The sequence below is a fragment of the Lingula anatina genome, chromosome 1, assembly GCF_051362555.1.
Source record: "Lingula anatina isolate TDL-2025a chromosome 1, LinAna3.0, whole genome shotgun sequence".
In the NCBI taxonomy this organism is placed as follows: domain Eukaryota; kingdom Metazoa; phylum Brachiopoda; class Lingulata; order Lingulida; family Lingulidae; genus Lingula; species Lingula anatina.
In genome coordinates, this window is record NC_141767.1 from 55,832,593 (window position 1) to 55,842,085 (window position 9,493).

At 36.7% G+C, this 9,493-nt stretch overlaps 1 protein-coding gene across 2 annotated transcripts; it reads left to right on the top strand.

The window, feature by feature from the left end:
• The first annotated feature begins 57 nt into the window (after positions 1-57).
• LOC106167033 (zonadhesin) lies at positions 58-6,158 on the top strand. Of its 2 annotated transcripts, none has more exons than XM_013545704.2 (7): positions 58-241; positions 962-1,047; positions 2,634-2,708; positions 3,184-3,371; positions 3,832-4,004; positions 4,738-4,908; positions 5,204-6,158. In XM_013545704.2, the coding sequence occupies exons 2-7, from the start codon at positions 966-968 to the stop codon at positions 5,646-5,648; spliced, it is 1,134 nt and encodes a 377-aa protein (XP_013401158.2). In that variant the 5' UTR covers positions 58-241; positions 962-965; the 3' UTR covers positions 5,649-6,158. The 2 variants fall into 2 exon arrangements, with proteins under 2 accessions (XP_013401158.2, XP_023930555.2); XM_024074787.2 differs by having other exon boundaries at positions 2,634-2,705.
• Positions 6,159-9,493: the final 3,335 nt, after the last annotated feature.

A 9,493-nucleotide genomic window follows, 5' to 3' on the forward strand; every position in this document is an offset into this window, starting at 1 on the left:
CAGCAGAAAATAATGATTACCTAATTTTGTTCATACTTGATTTTATTGCTTCAAAAAGAACCATTAATCATTTCCCCCTTTTCTTGCTCGTTATCATGCAGCAACAAGAAACAAGAAATCCATTACATCTGGCCTTTGGTGGGTGACAAATGTAAGATATATGTACTGAGGACTTGGCAAAGAGATGCAGTCTAACGTATTCTATACCAGAAGCACCAACTTTTTGGTGGAGTAGAAAAAGGTAGGCATTAAATGTTTTAGATTTTTTTACTACTTAGAATATATATTTGAATCATATTTGTCAATTTTTTCGATTTATCTAGTTATTAAAATTATTTTCATCATTATTTTTTGTCATGACGTTTGTTACCTTAAGAACATTTCAAAATTTTCTTTTTTATTGGCTACAACTAAGGTATTGTACTATATATATATATTCAAGCATTACATCACTGAGAGAGTTTTTCTCATTTTACGCTTAAATTGTTTGGTGGTATGTCAGATTTCAATAAGGAATTTTGTTTGAAATTGAAGATTCGCTGAGGGCAGGGCACAATTCAAACAAAGTGCAGTTTAACGTTTGAATATAAGATCTGATATGAAACAAACTAAACTTTTTGTAGAGAATTTTGACATACCGTCTCGTGGTCCCGTAGATTTTACACAGCAGTTATTTTTATTGCCGTTCAAATCGTATCGTAAACCGCTTTGACAGATTTGAAACTCCCAAAAATCGAACATCCCATTTTACCCCAAAAATCCATCCCATAACTCCAGTTATGAGATCACGCAATAAAACTATCGGAAAATTGAAAATGTGAGAAAGCGTGAAAATGTGGTATCAAGCATTTGCCCTAACGGTGGTTGTGAATAAAAAAAAAAGATGTAAATAAAAAGAATGGGTCTTAAAAACAATGCGTGACGCATCAACCTAAAAGAAAGGTGTCTTTTTCTTTTTCAGTATCATGGTCAAATGGAAAAATCTTGCTGTGGCCTTGCTGGTGTTACTTTTGTGGTTTTCTTCTGCGGCTGTTGGGAAAAAAATAGGTTTTGTAAAATTTGCGAAGTATACTTTCAAACTATTTAAGTCTAATAACAAATTTCTGTCTTAATCATGTTTTACATATAGTGACCATTCGTGTGTGTGTGTGTGTGTGTGTGTGTGTTATCTTTGGTCTCTGTATTCTCCTTTAAAAAATACTCTTGCTAAAATGATGGGATATTTTGAAAATAACAGATATTATTATTATTTCAAATTCGCCGTGATAAATGTCACAAAACCTTTGATATAGCTGGCTATAACATGACCATTATACACTTTGTGAACCGTGTATATACATGTATAACAAATCTGACCAGAATGGCAGGCAACGTGCACACTTATGGCCTAGCCACTGGTGTTTGAGGTTGCCACTCAATTTTGTCCCGTGACAATGCCCAGACTAACTGTAAAAGCCAGAGGGAGCGCTTCGTACCTTTTGTGGATGTGTCGCAAACAAAACGAAATTGCCGTTCGCGTTGGAATCACTGAATAAGCAGTAGGTAAGACCATCCACATCCATCTTTATCCTGCAAAGCATCAGCACTTCTTGCACCTGAGTTTCAGGACACTGTAAAGCTAGCTTGTTCACTATTCATACCTTTTCATGGAATAGCTTTTCAGCTTTGCTGATATGGGTTATATATGATATCAAAATCGAGCTGGCAAAACTGAAATCTAGAACCTACGGTACTGATTCCTGGCATAAGTGAAGAAATACTTCTACTTGATCGCTTTTCATCCAACTTCAACAGATGAATAACTGTCGCTACGAATGAATCTGACAACTTCATTACAAATTGCGTCTTTGGAGGCTTGTCTGGTTTTCTGATGAAGAAAGATTCCTTCTTCAGTGTAGTTAGCAAATTCAAGTTGCTGAAGACTGAGGTAGGAACTGTTGTGTACGTTGCTGGTAATGTCCACTTTTGGTTTGCTATTCTTCAGCGTTTCACGTTGAAGGTCGAATCTTGTAAATGCCTGATCGAGACAAAGTATACATAATCTTGAATTTGAATTGAAATAAACTTGAATTGAATTTGAAAAAGAAGTCGGTGAACAAACAGTTGTAACCTCCAATTCGTTGCGTCGCCAGTGTAACAGAACTAATGAGATGGTTAAACAAAACATTTTGTCTCAGTTTTGATTTCTTGAATTTACAGATACAAAATTCTGGTAAAATACTTAATCATTTAAGCAAGACTGTATTTGTCCTAAAGGCACGCAACAGGCTTTTAAGAAATTGCATGACTATACCTGTTTAATATTCAACAAATTCACACGAACGGTCACAATCACCTGTGTACTAAACACTTTCTCTAAAACTTACGGCTGTCTTGTCATAAAATCTTTGTATTTTTATTTGGCTTCCCCTCAAAATTAACATCCTTATATGATTATCTTTTTGGACATTTTGAACTTAAAATTGTATATTCGTCTTTTATTTCATTCCAATCTTCACGAAGGACTGGAAGTTTCTTTCTGTCTATCAAAATCAGACATGTTTTCCATTCGTTTACTTTAAATTTGAAAAGTAGCTAAACAAGATAGACGATTTAATAAAGCCATATTTTGTACTGAATCTATTTTTCCTTAGGTCCTTGTGTGTGCATGGCGTACGGAGACCCCCACTTTCAGACCTGTGACGGACTGAAGTTTGAATTCCAAGGTGGTAAACATTGTTCTCTAGATTGATCCGCCTGACACTTTATATAACTGCTGCATCATCTGGACCAATAAAGAAAACAATTGGAGACATTTCACTGTTTTCAAAAAGAGACATTGCTACAAGTCTAGTATCAAATTGACCGTAAAGTTCAATTTTTGTGTGATTGAGCTTAAATTCGTTATATAATAGAGTATTTCATACAGATATATAGTTACATTATATTTTCTTTGCTGAAGCAAACCAAATCCCCCAAGTCATGCAAGTTAAGACAATTCACTTTTAAAAATATAATCTTAATAGTTTTTTTCTTAATTGCGTAAACCATACTTAACAATTTATAAATCAAAACAAATGGATCGACCGTCACAACCGTTACCCGTTAGTTAAGACATACATACTGTTGTAAAAACCCGAAGTTTGGACCTATGGCAACGTCGACTAAAGCAAAGGTAATAGGCCTACACAAATTTCTTTCCAGGGACATGTTCATACAATATGATGTCTTCGTGCAACTTAATCCCAGGCATAGACGACGATCTGGTCACCTTCAGCGTGACTATTAAGAACAGTGAGGCAGAGTCAGGAGAACAGACTACCTCTGTTCACGAAATCATTATCCAGTTCAATGGTATCTTAATCATCATGGCGTCCCATGGCGGAGTGACGGTGCGTTGATTAGATATGCCATAAAATACTCTAGATCGACCTATTTCCCTGGGGGTTCACGCTAAATTGCTGTCAGCCGACCGCGCACAGAAGTTAATTACCCCCTTGCAGCTTTTAGTAGGCGAGACAGACATTTAAGCCGGCTAAGCTGACAGTAATCTAGTGAGACTCCCCACGGGGATAGATCGATCTAAAATCTGTGGGAATGGGGTCTTACGGCGCGCGCTCGGCTGACAGCAATTTAGCGTAAACCCCCAGGGAGTTAGGTCGATCCAGATGGATCTATCTAAATCTCTGGGAATGCAGTCTAAGAGGGGCGGGACTAGGCGGGACAGACATTGAAGCTGGTTAAGAAGGTGTTCACAGTCCATGATCTATGTCCCGTTTAACTTCTAGAAAAAATTTTTAAATTTTTTTTCTATTTTTATTGAAAAGGGTTTTTTTATCATTTTCAATTTAGGTTAATGACGCATCTATTTCTATGAGCTCCGGACCCAATGTTTTCAATGGGTACAATATAACACGTATTGTAGATGGACAGATAAATAGACTGGAAACTGACTTCGGGCTGGCTGTTTTGGTCAAGCTGCCGATAGCTGGAAATAAGCATAGAATAAGAGTCAAAATCCACAGGTAAATGATCGTCATTTTGATTTCATAATGTAAACATAAAGTATTTTATATTGTAATATCAATAAAATTTCACTCTGTCTCTCCTCATGCAAACATTTAGCTGTTCGTCTTGGTGTCTGTCTGTTTTACTGTAAGGCACGCAAACATTTGTGCAAAAGGTTGAATTAACTCAGAGGACAAAATGACGAAGGTGTTCAAAGCTCGGCATTTAAAAACGGCGTAGAAGGAAACAGGAAACTCGTCTGTTATGCCAATTTACTTCTAACACAAGTGTGGATGCTGAGCTGGGTAACCTTTAAATCCACCTTCAACTCTAGTTAGTTTAATTATCACACACACACACACACACACAAACACACACATGCGATCATTCATTCGTGGAAACGAATTATCAAATTGAATTAAAATATATTGCATTTTGGGTTATTCGTCAGAAAGAAATGTAATCTAATTTGAGATGATGAATTTTAATCATGGCCTTATCTTCTAGTTAAAGTTAACCAGATACACTGATCTCTTGAGAACACACTACCACGTTATGATATTTCTGTCACAAATTGATCCAGCACTTCCAGCACTTGTGGCACACTAACTGTTGAGAATTGCCGTGTACAATTAGTCTATATCCAGCCGTATTGAATACTGGAAAATGATAGCTAATCCATATATCTTAAAATCAGTAATTATGATAATGATAGACCATGGGACCATGACATCAATTTTTTTCTACTAGGCGTTATCGTAAAAAAGTGTGCGGTCTGTGCGGCAACTATGACGGAAGAATGGGCAACGACATGCGCACTGCAAATGGGACAAACTTGAAAAGACTTTCCAGAAAAAACCGCGTGAAAGCTTTTGCTGAACTAGGCAAAAGTCATATGGTCCAATCATTTATTGAAGAACCGTAAGTGCCGTACATATTTGTTGGTTCAGCTTTCTTAAATATATATATATATATATATATATATATATATATATATATATATATATAGGCCTATATATATATATCGAGCCTTTAAATGGGTAAAACGGCTGTAGGGCAATATAGAACGGAAGCAGTGACCGGGTACCGGGGTATGGTTTTCACACACACACACACACACACACACACACACTAATGCTTTATGTTTGTAGATTGCAAAAGCTGATCGCTGTTTAGTCTCTGCCAGAAGATACATTTAAGTCAGTACTCTTTTTAGATGCGAGGACGTCATACCCACTTTGCACGAGCATCTGAAACTTGAAAATATGATTCATGAGGTGGATCCAACTGCTTGCCAGGGGGTTGATTCTACATTGCTTGCTCAAGCCGAGTATTTATGTCAAATCCGTAAAAGGAGGAGTCCTGTCAAAAGGATTTTCAGCCGTTGCCTTCGTCAACTGAGGAACCCAGTGCATCACATCAATGTAACGGAATTTGAAGATGGTTGCGTCAGTGCCTTTTGTTCGGGGTTGACGAGATCAAAAAGAAACGCCCAGCGACAGGTCTGTTATTTCGTCCAGGCCCTAGGGGAGGTATGCAGAGATATACAACGGAGATCTGAGGGTTGGTGTGAAGTGCTGAATTGCCCTGCTAAGCCAGAATTGGGATGTCATAAATGGGAACCATATTTGGCTCGGTACGCCGGAATACCATTTGTTTGAGCCCCACTCGTCTGAGCCTTTTGAAATGCCGACCACTGAAGTATCCGATTCACATAATGCAGTGTATAAGGTGTATGCAGTTTCGATCTTGGTGGAATATTCTTTCAAATAGTTATTTATCGTTATTATGTCGTATAAACATGTAGCTTGTGTATGTACATGTTCACATAGATCGATATGGACATTATTTTATATCGGTATGCCAATTCAACATTACATAAAGTGTTTGACGCTGGAAAACAACTCATTATACAAGGATTAAATTCTTCAATACCAAAAGAGTATAATTCATGTTGCAAAAGAAAAAGAACGTTGAGGGAACATTATACGCGTACTATGCATGTGCTACGGGTTAGGTCCTAAGCATGTCTGCATGTATTCCTTCTTTTTGGTGCAATAACACTTGAACTGAAGGGTTAATTTTCAGCTGGCTAATTTCCTTTAAAGTGTGGTGCAGTATATTTAATTTTGTCATATTTAAAATGTTTAATAAATGTTGCTTTGTTTAAACATGTAGAGTTACTCAGTATCTCTCGATGTCAAATGTTTTTGACGTAATAACTGAAGGTATTTCACGCAATATAGTGGATGGGTGTGGGCCATCACTAAGACAAGGACTTCATTTTAAACAGGGTTTTCTGTTTTTCAAGTGTTCCAAAATATGTTACATGTAAATGTATGTGCTACGATGTTACAATGAAGGGGGGGGGGGTCTATCAAAGCGGGCAAACGCCACTGTTACGTGAAATAGATAGGTTCACTGGAGGGTGAACGCCAGTATTGGTTCTCTGGCTATCATCACACCTTTCTAATTAAAAAACTTAACCAACAATGACGATATTGATTGAAGCAGGAAATAAACATGTTTTTCCTACTAATTAAGCAAAAGTTTGACCCTTTAAATAAGATTGTTAGTTGAACTTAAACACTACTGTATGTTTGACACCGTTATTTGTAGCGTGCATGTATATGAATGTTTATGCCTAATTTGTCTATGTTCAATAGAGATAACCGATTAACCTGACTGCACTCTCAAAAAAGTTTCATAGCTCTATCCTGCAGTATTAAGTTAAACATTTGTTAATATTCCATTTTGAAAAGTTTTAAACACAAAATAACGTATTAATTAAAAAAAACATTTCAAGCGCCATTTCAAGACTCATCAGAGGGTAAATGAAATACATGTTTTGCATTTTACAGAAACGGTTTTCATTGAACAAGGTGGCTACAGGGGGGTGACATAAGAATATTGCACCACCTGTGTGAATAGTGCGCTTTGTGACATGGGGAACCCATTCGCAAAAAGTGATTTGTGGTTTGTTGTTCGCGTAACCAGTAATGAATTTTTATCCGTGTGCACTGTGAGGGGTAGCAACGAGGGTGCAAGCCCCCTCTGACTGACAAGTTCCTGCCATGGAGAAGCTACGGAAGCTCACAAACGAAGAAAGAAAATAAATTGTTCCTCTGGGGGATATAAATGTCTCTCAGATAGCCGCCAGATACGGTGTTTCTGGTCAGACTGTATATAGGGTGATGCCCATCAGTCACCACAAAGTGGCCGCCCGAAGAAGACCAGTGCCAGAGACACCAGGTGTCTTTTATGCTGTCAAGGCTTAAGAGATTTGAATCTTGCAGCGAATCAGCTTTTCAGTGGTCCCGTAATTTGAAGGTTGAGGTTAGCAAAATAACTGTTTAAAGAAAGTTCCATGCTTCAGGAATTCACACCAGGGTTGCCAGGCGAAAACTGCTCATCACATTGGTAAACAAACGAAGAAGAGTGACATGGGGTGAAAGAACCATTGCATGGACCCTAGATCCATTTATGGCGCCATTTTGTGTTGCTGAGCAATTCATTTTCCAATATGATAACGCCACATTCCACAGGCTCAGGTCTGTACAAGAGTGGTTTTACCATTATGGCATCAACAGGGTGGACTGGCTTGCCCAATCACCAGTCATAAACCCCAATGAAAACCTGTGGAATCAGAATGGAAATACAAACGTACATGTAGCCCACAGAATATTGCTGAAGATTACTGAACCGTTATCAATCTCCAGAAGGATAGTGGTCATATTGAGATCACTTGGCTGTCTTACAAAATACATGTATGAATACTGAGATATATATGTAAGGTTATATAAGGACAACACATTGGACTGTGAACCTGAAGTAAAGATAGTAACTTGACATTGCCAGTTTTCAATAAAATACTATTTGAAAAACTAAACAAACCCAGCTGTTTTTCATCTTCAAGCAAAATGGTGCAAAACTTTTGTCACCCCTCTGTACATGGTGCACACATTTTCATCGTTTTAGCATTTTCTTTTTTAAAGGTCTTAATAAGAAAAGATAAGTAGCTTTGCAGGATATGAAGGCATAAAAATTTATCTTTACTGCCTTTTCAAACGCGTTTAGTACCAAGTAAAATATTAACAGTACGTGCATGGTATCCCAACATACATGTATCAATACACTAAAAATGCTCACAAGACAATGCTCTTTGTGTAAAAATAAATCATCTTCTGTAGGCTGTTATGAGATTTATTACTTGAATACCCTTTTTCAATATGTAAATAAAAGGTCAGTAAATTCAACTGTTGCTTTTCTTCATATATCACATATTGCAGTACTTATGATCCCCCCCCCCCCAAAAAAAAAAAGTGGCTATCGTCCCCATTATTTCTAAGGCGTTAGTAAATAACATACATGTACAGGAATACAGGGTGTGTGGTGATTAGTGCAAGCAATGTCCTCGTAAAATGCAACAAAATAATGATTTCCTCTTTCCGTCTTCTCTTAAGATAACGAATTTCTGGTATATAAAAGTGGCAGTCATATTTATGGAACATTTGGTTTTTATCACCAGCATTTTATATCTTCATGAAACTATTGTTAACATCCTGAAATCAGGAGTAAGTTGTCACTACCTAAAGAGAAAAAATGTTGAATACCACAACTTTTACATACTGTTTGGTCTATGTCATTGCAATTAACCTGTTGTTTTCTCTAGCATACAGTTTTTCTGCATATAAACGGTAACGTTATACATAGAGAAATGAGTTGTAGTAATTATTATGGCAGTTATTCATACACTGTTCAAATATTAAAATAATCATTAACAGCAATGTTTTGAGACAGCATGTATGTATCAATATCCCACCTGAAAATGTACAACTATTCGATGGTGAAAATAATCCATGTTATGGCAAGAAGATAATTTTTTCTGCTAAATCATGTTTACTAATAGAAACCATTCATATCGCTTATGAATATTATTTGAAATTGTATATATATATATATATATATATATATATATATATATATATATATATATATATATATATATATTAATAAGGTCGTAGGAGGGTTTAGCCCGTCTTTGTTTGGATTCAAATTGCTAATCATTAAGTAAAATAGAGATGGTCACCCAGTGATTCCATGTACATAGGATGAAAGGGTTAAATCGTGCAACAAGAAGGTTATGGTGTACGTATTCATACGAATGGATCGGGACATTATCATTTTTTCAATTTTCTTTGCATTGATATCTAATCAAAAACGAAGAGTATCGTGTTTTGGGTGCGGGTTTTACGTCCCAAAATGTTCAACACAGACGGTAAATATAGCCAGTGAATACATGGAAAATTGTTAATATAAAATGCGATGATTGAAATGAAACAGATTGACATCTCTTATTTATGACCATATGCGAGAGAACATATCAGAGATGAATTGGCATGTTGATCAGCCTATTAACCGACGTGTGACGGGTGTGGAACATAATTACGTACGTTTACAGAGAGTTCGTAGAAATCTGATGAGAAAAAACGTATCTCCCTGGCGT

Excerpts from the sequence above, each read along its gene's own strand:
- LOC106167033 (XM_013545704.2), top strand. The coding sequence starts at position 966 with ATGGTCAAATGGAAAAATCTTGCTGTGGCCTTGCTGGTGTTACTTTTG. Across the intron at positions 1,048-2,633 it reads GGCTGTTGGGAAAAAAATAG|GTCCTTGTGTGTGCATGGCG; the intron begins GTTTTGTAAAAT and ends ATTTTTCCTTAG. Across the intron at positions 2,709-3,183 it reads GAAGTTTGAATTCCAAGGTG|GGACATGTTCATACAATATG; the intron begins GTAAACATTGTT and ends ATTTCTTTCCAG.